Source organism: Phragmites australis, chromosome 11, assembly GCF_958298935.1.
Source record: "Phragmites australis chromosome 11, lpPhrAust1.1, whole genome shotgun sequence".
NCBI classification, from domain to species: Eukaryota; Viridiplantae; Streptophyta; class Magnoliopsida; order Poales; family Poaceae; genus Phragmites; species Phragmites australis.
This window is the reverse complement of record NC_084931.1, coordinates 5,012,845-5,027,060: the sequence shown is the minus strand read 5'-3', so window position 1 is coordinate 5,027,060 and position 14,216 is coordinate 5,012,845. Positions and strand designations below refer to the sequence as shown.

At 45.7% G+C, this 14,216-nt stretch overlaps 1 protein-coding gene across 1 annotated transcript; it reads left to right on the top strand.

Moving 5' to 3' along the window:
* Positions 1-9,644: 9,644 nt before the first annotated feature.
* On the top strand, positions 9,645-14,046 carry LOC133885242 (NADP-dependent malic enzyme, chloroplastic-like). Its single transcript, XM_062324923.1, has 14 exons — positions 9,645-10,253; positions 10,902-11,022; positions 11,108-11,334; positions 11,504-11,609; positions 11,690-11,755; positions 11,845-11,940; positions 12,050-12,121; positions 12,231-12,314; positions 12,440-12,538; positions 12,687-12,734; positions 12,829-12,882; positions 12,982-13,170; positions 13,258-13,410; positions 13,512-14,046. The coding sequence occupies exons 1-14, from the start codon at positions 10,144-10,146 to the stop codon at positions 13,818-13,820; spliced, it is 1,734 nt and encodes a 577-aa protein (XP_062180907.1). The 5' UTR covers positions 9,645-10,143; the 3' UTR covers positions 13,821-14,046.
* The last annotated feature ends 170 nt before the right edge of the window (positions 14,047-14,216 follow it).

Here is a 14,216-nt window from a genome sequence, read left to right as displayed (position 1 = left end):
TTTAATTTACGGTAGAATAGATATATGCAGATTTTTTTTTCTAATATAACTTTTGTGTACTGCAATTTGAAAAATATTGCACATTATTTTGACAAAAAGTGTTGGTGTTACAAATAGTTATCCAAACGGCTTCGCATGGTATTTTATTTTATCTTTAATTTTGGTTCGATGTAATTTTGTCGATATTTTTTTATTTAGTTGATGTAAAAGCGTGTGAGTTATTTTTTTAGTGAAGTAACGTTGGCAGGATATAAAATCTAATTTATCGAATAATAGTAGTTGTGAAGCATAATTATCATATAACGTGGCACGGAGGTTACATACGCTGATAAATATTACATAGAACATGGGGTTTGTCGTCGCTGCAGGACCCTAACCGTAAAGAGATGACGACAACAAACGTTGGCATATACGGTATACCTAAACACTAACCTAATTTCATACCGCTGCTAAACCTAACTTGCCTTAGGAAATAAAAATAGGCCAGTTACAATAGATGCTCCCTACTAAGTGAACCTAGGATATTTTCCCTTTTGCAGGGCATCGAGGCCCTCAGCCTTAGTGTGACGGGCCCTCTCTCGCTTTCTTTCCCTCTCTGCTTCGCGTGCTTCAGCCGCGGAACGCTTCTTCATTGCCTTCCTCATGCGCTCCACCTCTTGACGCTTGAGCCGTAGTTTCTCCTATTGTTACTCGCTACCTTCCTCATGCGCTCCTCTTCCTGACGTTTGAGACATAGTTTCTCTTACTGTTGCTCGTACTCCCATCGTTCGTAAGCTTGCCTCCTCCACCTTATACTCATGTCGACCTACCGCTTCTGGTTCTCAGTTTGCTCCATGTCTAGCCATCCCATGAAATCATACATAGGTGGAGGGGACTGGAGAAATGAAACAAGAGGAGAGATTAGTAAAACAATACATGAGATCGTATGGAAAGTGTCATATGAGTGATCTATGTCGCTATACCAGTGGATACTCATATGATCCATGTCGAGACGGGTCGTACTGGTAGTTGGAACACATGAAGAAGCGTCTGCCATAGATGTAAGAGATGTTCTGGGACTCGCGTAGCCTACAAGGGTCACCACAGAAACACATCGGCAGTTCGACCCCCTGGGGATGAAAATCTCTCAATGTTTCTTGGGTGGGCTTGGTGGAGCTGAGGAAGACATTGCAGTTAAGAGAGCTGAGGAAGAAGTGGTCTATCCATGATTGAGGATGGGGTTATTTATGGTGGCTAGGGGCTAGTGCATAGACTGAGTGCATGGGCATGACTGGAGGCTAGAGCATGGAAGTATTGTGCACAAGGACAAATGAGCAGAGATTCTCTATGAAATCTAGAAAAGTTGTGGCAATGATGGTTAGCAGAGATTCCCTATGAAAGCTATTGCTTGGTATGGTCATTTCATTTTGCAAAAGTTTAACAAGGAGTTATTGTTGTCTCTACATGAAAGATAGAAAATCCTATTAATGCATTGGGCTTAGAAAAAACGTATTGGTAGAATGATAAATTCTGGCAATTTCATTGATGAAAGTAAAGTACATCACATATAAATCGTAAACATTCAATATCTGTCTGTGGCTACAATACATAAGGCAATATGCACCCATCTTGCCCTTATCCTTGTTGGACCTGGACCCAGATCTGTTTGCCATGGAAGGGGTTGTGTTGGACTATGTTGGAGATGAAGTAGCTATGGACGGGTTACCTTTATATACACAATTGAGTAATATTGTCATAAACATCTTCTCTAACAACATGGAGTACCGTTTGTAGAATAACAACGGTGATAATTCATTCGAGTACGGTTATATAACACAATTACGCAACCATACGACACACACATAGGAAATTTACAATTTTGTGGCGTTAGGTATCATGGGCTATACAAAATATAAGCATAACATGTAGACACGCCTTAGGTAAAGTTAATAGTCGGCCTACAATGGAGTTGCACCAGAACCAATCCTCGTCACTTGATGCTTCTTTCTTACGCGATTGTGTGTGGGCTTCTTTCTCACCCTCTAATTCAGCTCATCCTCTTCCCACTTTTTCCTTTGACCCACCCATTCCTGGTCCTTGGGGGATATGAAGTCATTGATCCACTGGTGAAATGCACACACCCCGGTTGGTGGCTGGACACGATTTGTTGTCTGCAGACAAAAAGTGTTAGTACATGAAGTGAATGGAAAATTGTGTCGTCTCAAAGTGATTGCCTCAGAAGATTTGCTCTCTTTGGAAAGCACATCTATGTTTGAACAACTGAAGTACCTCCTCCCGAAGGTATCCAAGTCATGGGAAAACCGAACACTGCATGTTTGTCCATAATGGTATTCATGCCTTGACATATGTTTTGGGAGTAAGCGGTTATCGAATGCGTCCCTGCTTGGATCATTTGGTGGATGATCTTCAAACAACTGCATGGCCATTCCACATCTTCCTCTTTCCGCCATGCTTAGTGTTCATTTTGTTCAGATGGTCTTGATGGACGTGCCTTATATTGACGAAGGGCATCGAATACTCTGGTAAGCTAATCATCATGCGTCACTGCAGTGGTGGGGAAAAACATGTGCATGAGTCAATGTTGTAATGCCTTATATTGACGAAGGCCATCAGATACTCTTGTAAGCTCATTAGCATGAGTTACTGTAGTGGCAGGGAAAAACATGTGCATGATTCAATGCTGTAGTGCGATGAGGTGATGACTGCCTGTAGTTCAATAATTAACATGTGCATGATTGGTGGTGTAGAAGTGGTCATCGGCACTAGTGAAGACTGGCCTAGACAATGTGATGCCATAGCGGGGGTTATCGATGCTGGAGAGTGAAAGCATAGGCCACGTGCAACTGTAGTGTGGGTCACTAGCCCCGGTGAAGGACTGCCTCACCGTAATAGGGGTCGAAGAGAAAGTCGGGGTCAAAGACGTCCTCGGCGGTTTGGCATAGAAGGTCGGGCATACCGGTGGGTGCAGCGGCTCGGTGAACATGGCAGACGAGCATGCCAGGAGATGAGACGACGCTCATGTTCCCATCGTAACGTCCGAGGATGAATTGTAGCTCATCGAACAAAAGATCTTTGCCACGTTCTGGATAATCTGTCCAAACGTCGCGCTCATATCTCCCCTTGGGACCTCGAGGACATTGTCGAGCCACAACTTCGTGGCACGTGCCTCAGCATAATTTGGTGCAGTTAGTCCCTCTGCAAAGAATAGTTTCATTTGATTACACAATTTTTTTTACCAACAATTGTAGTAAATGAGGACTCACGTAGTGTTATTCATACCTCAAACAACCGTGCCTAGTCCCTGTGCGTCGGGTATGTGTCGCGTATGTCCATCACATGCTTGGAAGTTCGGCTGGTGTGTACATGACCTGGATCCATGTCCGAGCCACGAAACAAGAGAGGTACTCCGCGTACACCTCCTCATCCATGACGTGCTCCATAGCTTGGTCTCATTTGTCAACCCACCTCTGCACACGCGACGCAAACGCACTCATGGAATGAGCTCCCCTTCGCGTCAAACTGCAAAAACATATGTACATGAAAACATGTGTATACGTGGTCATATGAAAATGTAATTACAACGTTACGAACTTATGTATATTGATAGGCACCGTCCTGGTCAGCTGTAGGGGGAACACATGGAACTTCTTGAACTATCATATCACGCGATGCGGTGAGTACTCCTCGACGTAGATGTCGAAGACGAGGGCGCAAATTGTGAGCCAGTACTCCCGATCGCGTAAGAAGAGCACTGAAAGTCCAGGCGGAGCACATCAAAATACCTCGTCCTCCGTGTATGGCCTCCAGTGGACACAGTTCACTGTCAGCTCATCAAACTAGTGAACGAAGTTTGGGTACACGTGGTGTGTCTACACGCTGAACCAACTCGGTTGTGCAACCAAACTAAGAGAAACTAAAAAGGAAGTAGTGAACATATACATACACAAACATCATAACACTTACCCTATGTTTGCACCACAACGACCCCATGGTAGGGCCGTCGACGTCGTCCTCAGGGAATTGATATGCGCTATGGTCGACAACAGGCCTACCAATGGTGATGCGCTCGTACAACCACATCTGAAGCAGCAGGGGACACCTCAAGATCCAACGCTCTTCAATCCTCATGTGCTCATCCGACACACGAGCTTGTAGTACCGGGTGCTCCTCAGCCTACACCATGATGCGATACGAACGGTGCCTAACGTTGAGTTGAGGGTCAAGCAGATCCAGCTACACCATACCCTGCATGTTCACAAGTTATTTACATTCTTATATGCAAAACAAACACAGATTAAGAAGTGTCAACCAGTCTAGACCTAATCTAAACTAGTCTAGACTGCTCCTTATTGTGGGAACTAAACAAGTAAGTGTCCAATATATAACATGGCATAATAGATTATTCAAATTATACACAAATATGTGAACAAATCATAACCTAACACGTTACAACCTCGCACATAGTGACAGTCTCAGTACTAAAATGGTAAAGTACAATGTTGAGCACAATATCCATCACACCATGAATTACAACATTAATCGATCTCAATGAGCCGTCGAAGCCGACGATCAACGACAATGAGGACATTTGTCATCTGCATCAGACCCGGAAGGAACTGCTTTCGTGGTGTTCACACTTGGAACACCAACAGTGCATTTCTTGTAAGTGTGTCCTATTCTATTGCACTTGCTGCGCCATTTCATGTGACGCCCAGCTTCTGCTTCATCCATGTCATTATGGAGCCTCGTAGTATTGTGCCATCCCTTCTTCTACTTCATCTTGTCGGGATCAGGGATGAACAAACAATCGAGCCTAGCTTTCTTTGTGAAAGAACCATAAATCCCGAAACTATAGACCTCATAGTTCCAGGTATCGAACATAGCTTCCTTCTTAAAGTAGTTGGAGACGTACCTCCTGGTCCTCATCCTCGTCACAACACACATGGCTATCACATGAGAGCATGACTTTTGCAGTAGCATCGACTTGTAGCAGGTGCAAACGCATCTGTCAATGAAGATGATGCACTCTTGGATAACTCTCTCATCCCCCCCCGGCCTTCTTCCTTTGTCCCTGCATAGAATTTTGTATCTGTGCTGTGCAGTTCCCATGATTTTCACCTCGTGCATCTTTTCCATCTCCGTATTCTCTTCCATGCACTTAGTCATCTTCGTCCCATAAATTAGATGATCATCATTTAGCACCTTGTGCACAACTGCATAGCGATCCTTAAAATACTTGCAGGTCCCTTGAAGTATGAACTCTACAATCCCTACCAGCGGTAACTCTCTCACACCTTTCATCACAGAGATAGTTGCACCGGAGCATTTTTGGAAAAAGAAGAGAAAGTTTAACTCATCGGATGATCCATTGTGCACATGTCTAAGGTACCCTTACCCATTGACTCAAATAAGGACAATACTACCCCTTCTGAACTATATACTATTTTACCGTCCTTATAAAAAATCCCAAACTACCACATATCCGACATACCTATCAACCATCGATAAAAACCCTAACATTAGTGCGCCATCACAAAAATAATTATAAAACTACATATACAATGAAAAATTTATTACAAACATAACCCAACATGTAATCTATACTACAACAAAATATTCCCGAGTCGCTACACCAAACACATCTAAATCCTACATCTACCACATCAATTATGACTACACTATAACTAAATTCTACATCTAATACCTAATATATGTCTAAATACTATATCTAATTGGTAAAATATATGTATAAACAGGATCTAGTTGCTAAACTATATCTAACACTGATTCTAAAACTATATCTACATTCTAACCTATGTCTAGTGACTATCCTACTAGATTTGTAAAAAATCCTAAATCTAACATCTAACCTATGTCAAAACTAGCACTAGTGGCTATCCTACCAGCTTTGTAAAAAAATCATAGAAAAAAAAACATACCACTTTTCTCCGGTAGAGCTTCGCCGCAAACTTTCCCCTCCCATGCCCTCCCCTCTCCTCTCCTCCCTCCCTCCCGGCTCAGCTAGAATCAAATGGTGTGACGTCGGCAAGGCGGACGCGGCTGAATTATATACCCAAAAGATCTCGCCCACTAAACAGGGGAAACCTTTTGGGTGGGCCTGCTGTAACCAGTTATTAAATGCACTGACCACCGGGACCCACAAGGTCTCGTCTGTTCAACGGATCTCGCCTGTTAAATGGGTGACGGTAGCCTATACCTACTATTTTTTAAATGGGCATGTATTCTTGAAAATATTTATATATATATATATATAATTCTCTGATCTACTACCATCCATGCCCTTCACACAGTCGTTGGTGTAGCGAAAATAGCCCTATTAGGCTATAATTGTGATTTTGGTGATTAATGACAATATAGTCAATGTGACTAACATGTTTGTCAAGAATATATGTTAGTAGGTCACATGGATGCAATACATGAAGAAGCTACCGCAGTCGGGACAAAGTTTTGGTTGAATTAGAGAAATCCCAGGTGATTTGTTCTCACCGGATGGTCCTATGTACCGAAGGCTATAATCACCAGAGTATTCTCAGCAAAGGAGAAAGAAGGCACCATATAGTGTGGTGTTAAGACCCGTGTACTCACCGGAGTGTTCTCTACTCAGAAGGACAAATAGAACAACCCATCGGATGGTTTGGTGATCACCGGAAGATATACACCGCACCAATTTTTGCTGAGAGGGTTGCAAGTGCTGAAGTGCGAAGATTAGTTGACCGGATGGTATGGTGTTTGGTTTGTGCACATCGGATGATCTCATCGGAGCATTCCTACCAGAGAGGATGCAACTGTTGAAGAAGAAGGATGAAGTCACCGGATAGTCCTATGATCATAGAGATAGTTGCATCAGAGCATTTTTGAGAAAAGAAGAGAAAGTTTAACTCATCGGATGGTCCATTGTGAATGGAGTAAACACCAGAGTAATTTACACAGAGAAGATATAAAGGCTCGGATGACTCAAGATAACTCACCGGAAGGTCTGGTGCTGGATTTGAGTATACACCGGAGAATCAGTGTTCAGAAGAAGTGTGAGTGAAATTTCAACAGCTAGTATCCACTGATGTACACACCGGATGGTCCAGTGCTTGTACTACTGTTGTCACTGAATCATCCAGTACTCACAGTAAAGTTGAGCCATTAGAGCAACGGCTAGTCCACGAGTTTGAATCTATAAATACTCATTCACTCGGTCATTTGAAGGTGTGGCCTGCTGTTGGAGTCCAGAGAACCCCATATACATTTGAGAAGATATCCAAACCACCAAAGTGTTTAAAGTGATCATCTAAGATGATTAAGAATAAGATTAGTGAGTGATTAGTGCTTATAAGCCTAGAGAGAGTGTTGTTAGGTGATTGCTGCCTAGAAAGTAGATGAAGAAGTGATACAGCCATGTACTGAGAGGTACGCCGACACCTTAGAGTCTTGGTGACTCGCCAGCAACTTGTTAACCCCCTGACTAGTTGTCGAGCGGCAACAAGACACGTGTACGGGGACACGGAGATCTTTGCCTTGGTGGTTCAAGCTTCGAAGTGATCACAGCGACAAGGGACCGGAAGTGAGGCTTGTGGTGAGGCCTTGCCTTGGTGGCTTGGTGGCTCATTCGGGCTGAGGTCTTGTCTTTGTGACTTGGTGACTCAATAGTCATGATCGGGTACCAACCGGGAGTATATTCTTGGTGGAGCTCAAATGTGGACTAGGGGTGGTATTCATGTCATCGATATCACGGGAAAAATTCTTATGCTGAATTTGTTCTCTCTACCTTATTTACATTTCCGTATTTACTTACTTGCAATTTACTTTCTTAGATAGGTTGCAAGCGCTTTGATCTGTAAAATAGACACGCTAGATAAATCTAGAGCATATTTAAATAGAAATTGAGATATATTTATCTTGTGAAGTCTTTGGAGCTGAGTAGTTTGTAAGTGTTCTAATTCACCTCCCTTTTAGGATGTCACTGATCATCACAATCGGTATCAAAGCTGGGGCTCACACTTTTCATAAGGACACGCCATTCTAGTAGCATTTGAGACCCCATCTCATTTTGATCGGTTATGCTTCACCACCTAGTGAGACCTCGCATCACCAAGGGTCTAGATGTTTGGAGGGTCACTGAGGAAAGGATGAAACCTTGCATCACCAATAAGGAGAGGCAATTAGATGCATTGGCGAAGAGTATCATTTTATCATCTTTAAATATTGATGCATTTAATCGTGTTTATTCTCTCACCAATGCACATGTTATTTGGACTAGTTTCATTAAAATACATGAAGGCACAAAGGATGTGCACAATGAGAAATATCATGTGCTTGTGACTAACCTCAATGTCATCAAGCAATTACCCTATAAAAGTGCTAATGATATGTACTCACGTTTGAATATTCTTGTTAATGAGATCAATTGGTTATGTTTGATGCCAATTAAAGATGATCAAGTGGTGAGAAGAATGCTTCAAGCTCTTCTTCCAAAGTACAAGTTGATAGTCTCCATCATCTACGACAACAATGACATCAAGAAGATGACTCCAAGTCAAGTGCTCGGTAAGATCACTGTCCATGAGATGACAATGAACATGGAGGTGGAAGCTCCTATCTTATCCAACGCCAAGAATCTTGCTATCACAAGCAAGCAAGCTCAATGCTCCTACATGAAAGTGAAGATGAGAATGTAAGAGCAAAAGTTAAGCTCAAGTGAAGATGATAGTGATCAAGATGAAGAAAGCGATGAAGAGGATGATCAAAACACATCAAGTAATGATGATATTGATCTCAAGATAAACAAACTCTTCTCAAAGATAGAGAATAATATGAAGAGATCAATACCCGAGTTGAAGCAAAAGAGTCCCTTCCACCCGAGTGTCGTCATCGATGTCCATCCTCGTCGATATTCTGCTAGCTAGACATGGTGTCTCCCATCCTTTGATGCGAGTCAAGGACATGCTCGCATGTGTCTCTACCTCGTGATGGGTGTCTCGTATTACTCTACACATGTACTGTGTTTGTGTCAGGTTTTTAGTCTTGTTGTACTCTTCACCTCGAGATTGAGAGAATGTTGTTGTAATAGTTTAATATATAATATATGATAAATTTCTCAAGAATAAACTATAATAATAACCACTGGTCAGATTAGGACGTGGTGGTGGTCGGTGAGGTTGGAGCTCTGGAGGAAAACGATTGGATTTGAGATAATAGTAGCCAGCTTGATGACAACTTGGTGTGTTCTTGGACACACACACATATATATACATATATATATATATATATATATATATATTTTGAATGGATATTTGATAAATTGCATTAATGGTGTGATTCTGTCTTGTATTTTTCTTGAAATGATTTGTGTACATATGCAAAAAAGGGCATGCCATTTTTTAACTAAATCCGTACGGTCAAAATGGGTCAGCTGTCCGACTTAGCCAATTTGTGTCGTGTTTGAGTTGGGGACAAAAGCGCCAATGCACATGGCCTTTTATGCTGAAAAATAGAAGTATAGAAAAAGATGGGATAACACGTTGGTGCGTGTGATCTGCCACGTTGGTGCACGCGCGTACACCGACCCGTTCGATTCAATTAATTAATTTATCACCGTACCGCGCGCGGCGCGATTCGGCGTGCGCACACGGCAGGCACAGGCGCCGCCGCCGCCGCCGCCGGTACCGTGCGCGGCGGCGGGGCGAAGCCCGGAACCAGGTGCGAAAAGCGCGGCACCCCCATCGTGCTCGGCACCCCGAAAGTGGCAGCCCTCGCCGCGGGCACCACGGCTGCGACTCGTCCACCACCTACCCCGCCGCGTCGCTTGCCCACTGCCACCACCTTCCCGAGCTCTCGTTCTCGTTGCTCTGCTTTCGACTTTCCAACGGGAGGACGCCGCGGCGCTTGCTATTCGCGTCTCCTCTCCGACCTTTCCTCCCTTTCACACGCCCTGGTAAAACCCGGAGGAGCACGACTGCCTTCCCGGCCCATGCCGTGCCGGCTCGGCCTCTATAAATACACACCACCACCGGTCGCTCCTCCCGTATCTGTCCTGTCCTGTCCCGTTCTGTGCCCGCAGGTAGCTAAGAGGAGGAGGAGGATCCAGAGCGCGTGAGCGTGACGCGTCGCTGTGTCCTTCCGGTGCCGTAGAGCATGTCGTCGTCGGAGATGGAGACGGCGGGCGGCGGCGTGGAGGACGCGTACGGCGAGGACAGGGCCACCGAGGAGCAGCTCGTCACGCCGTGGGCGTTCTCCGTCGCCAGGTGCGGTCGCCCACCCGTTGCACGCACACCTCACGCGCGCGTTCCTTTCGATTTTCGATTCCATGGAAATTTTCCCCCTGTGATCCGGTGGCGCATTTGCTCCGCGAGATCGTTCGTCTTCCGGGCTCGTCAAGGGGATCACGCATGATTCCATTCCACCTTAGAGCTTTACGTTACCAAACCTTCCTCTTTCTTGGACCCCGCGTTTCGCAACTCGCGAAAAGTTGCCGTTTGTTTTGCTCTGTTTTTTTTCCTCCATCTCCTTTTATTTTCCCGATTAGCTTCTTCAAATTTCCCGATCAAGTCGCCATAACAGCATCTCGAAACCTGATACTGATCGCTTAATTACACATGAAAAACGGTAAAATTAATCTCTAGCGAATTTGAGCACGAGTCATGATGGCTTGCACTTAGTGGCAGAATGCAGAAGAGCCAGACATTGAGACTCATCCACCTCTCCCCCACTCTTCTTCATTTCCCTTCTCTTACTCTTCTTCCTCTTCCTTGTCACGCTAAAAAATTGTTGGAGGAGTGATGAAAATTTAGCATTTTTTCCCTTTTAGTATCAATTGCTGATCTGTTCTATATGACGAAACTGAAACATAGAGACGATGTGACGACTAACAATCTCTTCTTCTCGTGACACAGCGGCTACACTCTGCTGAGGGATCCCCGCCACAACAAGGGCCTGGCATTCTCCGAGGCGGAGCGCGACGCGCACTACCTGCGCGGCCTTCTCCCCCCGGCCATGGCGTCCCAGGAGCTCCAGGCACGTCCCGAACCGATCGCTACCAGACATGGCGAATCTTTGTCACCTACCTAATCGTCGAACCGGTGCTTGTTTGTTTCCGCAGGAGAAGAAGCTCATGCACAACCTTCGCCAGTACACGGTCCCTCTGCACCGGTACGTCGCCATGATGGATCTTCAGGAGAGGAACGAGAGGCTCTTCTACAAGCTCCTGATCGACAACGTGGAGGAGCTGCTCCCCGTAGTCTACACGCCCACCGTCGGCGAGGCGTGCCAGAAGTACGGCAGCATCTATAGGCGCCCCCAGGGCTTGTACATCAGCCTCAAGGACAAGTGCGTCATGCTGCTGCTGCCAATTCTGTCTTTATATATATATATATATATATATATATATATATATATATATATATATATATACACAGTTCTGTCTTTGTATGAATCTTCAGCTTGTGTTTGGGTTACAACTGTTTGTCTGACAGACAGGAGGTATGTTTCATTTCAGGGGCAAGATCCTAGAGGTGCTCAAGAACTGGCCTGAGAGGAGCATTCAGGTTATCGTTGTCACCGACGGCGAGCGCATTCTGGGCCTCGGAGATCTGGGTTGTCAGGTATGAGCAACTCAGTCACATATCTTGGCTGTTTTTGTTGCCTGACTTTGCCTATGTGTTTCGGTATGATTTGTGCACAGGGGATGGGAATTCCTGTTGGCAAACTGTCTCTGTACACCGCCCTCGGAGGCGTTCGCCCATCAGCTGTAAGTGCTGCTGACAACGATCTTTTTGCAACTATCAAAGAATCGGCATCGATGGGTTATTTTACTGATGACAAACGATTATGCTGCAGTGCCTGCCGATCACAATTGATGTTGGCACGAACAATGAGACCTTGCTCAACGACGAATTCTACATCGGGCTCCGGCAAAGACGTGCTACCGGCGAGGTTTGCCAACAGCCTCAACACATAATTCTCACATTTTTTTCACCTGCAATTGCTAAATTGGCAAGCTCTTTAGAATATAGATGTGATTTGTGTGCTTCATGACTACCAGGAATACCATGAGCTTCTTGAAGAGTTCATGACCGCTGTTAAGCAGAATTATGGTGAGAAGGTCCTCATCCAGGTGAGTCAGAACCCAGAACACGAAAAGTAGTTATATCTGCACTTTCTTTTTTGTCCATTTTGGAAGAATACTAAGACTTCAAATCTAAACAAAAGTATATGTTTGGCAGTTTGAAGACTTTGCGAACCACAATGCTTTTGACTTGCTTGCAAAGTACAACAAGAGCCATCTCGTCTTCAACGACGATATCCAGGTAGGATTTAGCAGCTCTGTGCTCTGACTGTACCATGCCCATATTATTCACGCGAAGTTAAGAACGGGGCTGTTCAGTACTCCGTTTCAAGTGTGCTGAACTGAGCGAGAACGATGGGATTGCAGGGAACAGCGTCTGTGGTCCTCGCAGGCCTCCTAGCAGCGCTCAAGGTGGTCGGTGGGACTCTTGCAGACCACACTTACCTGTTCCTTGGCGCCGGTGAGGTCAGCCACTATACACTTTGATCAAGTACACCAGTCCATCTTCCCTTCTCGACTTGGAAGTTGGAGCATGGCGTGTTTCTCTAAACCATGACTGCATCAAATGCCATGCTTTCGCTGATGCATTCACCCTCCATTGTTTGACGTGCAGGCTGGAACTGGGATTGCAGATCTCATTGCTCTTGAGATGTCGAAACAGGTAAAGATCCACTCTATATTTGCCTCATTGGTTCATGGTGTCACATACGACTATTTTTCTTCAACTGAAACCTGATGTTTTGATTGTTTCACAGACCGATGCTCCGATCGACGAGTGCCGCAAGAAGATCTGGCTCGTCGACTCCAAGGTTTCGGAACCGAAACAAGCAATGTTCAGCACTGCAATTAACACACACCATTTCTTCCAAAATTTTCAGCTGAGACACTGTTCATTTCATCACGCGCAGGGGCTGATCGTTGAATCGAGGAAGGAGTCGCTCCAGCACTTCAAGAAGCCGTGGGCGCACGAGCACGAGCCCCTCAAGACCCTGCTGGAGGCCGTGGAGTCCATCAAGCCGACCGTGCTGATCGGCACCTCCGGCGTCGGGCGGACCTTCACCAAGGAAGTCATCCAGGCCATGGCGTCGTTCAACGAGGTGCTGTGTCCGTTCAGCGCCTCTCCTGCGCTTCTTCCCCCCTCTCGAATCTGCTAACCTGACGAACTTGGCATTGATGCAATGCAGAAACCGGTCATCTTCTCGCTGTCGAACCCGACGTCGCACTCGGAGTGCACGGCGGAGGAGGCGTACACGTGGACCCAGGGGCGCGCGGTGTTCGCCAGCGGCAGCCCGTTCGACCCCGTCGAGTACGAGGGAAAGGTCTACGTGCCTGGCCAGGTAAAGATCGAGCAGCCCCTTCTCCTCCTGGGCGCACCAATCAAGAAAGAAATGTCAGCTGAAAGATTGTTTTTTTTCTTTTTGCTCTTGACCTCGCGCAGTCGAACAACGCCTACATCTTCCCGGGGTTCGGCCTCGGCGTGGTCATCTCCGGCGCCATCCGCGTCCACGACGACATGCTGCTGGCCGCGTCGGAGGCGCTGGCGGAGCAGGTGAGCGATGAGCACTTCGGCAAGGGGCTCATCTTCCCGCCCTTCACCAACATCCGCCGCATCTCGGCGCGCATCGCCGCCAAGGTGGCCGACAAGGCCTACGAGCTCGGCCTGGCCAGCCGCCTGCCGCGCCCCGACGACCTCGTCAAGTACGCCGAGAGCTGCATGTACACCCCCGCCTACCGCAGCTACCGGTGATGACCGCCGGCCGAGGACGACGCCATTTTTGCTGTATCGTCGTCGAGTGAGTGAATAAAAAAAGTTCAGCTGAAGCTTGTTACTGCTGCTAGATGAGTTGTTTTGTATACTTTTGTGTATCCGTATACGACGTTTACCACACATGTACGCGCCGGTCATGTTTATTTTGTTACATTTGTGGTGTTTTATTTAAATCACAGGAGCACCTGATCGAGGATTCTTCTAATTTCGTACCGATTGATCGGGTCACATTTGAATGTTACAATTCTCTTCGTTTCACCTGAATCAATCTACGTTGTTTCAATGTTTCTACGTGCCCCAAAGCAATGCAAAACATAGGAATGTGAAAAACACAGAAATATAATGGAGTAAAAATGAAAAACTACATGAATCCAT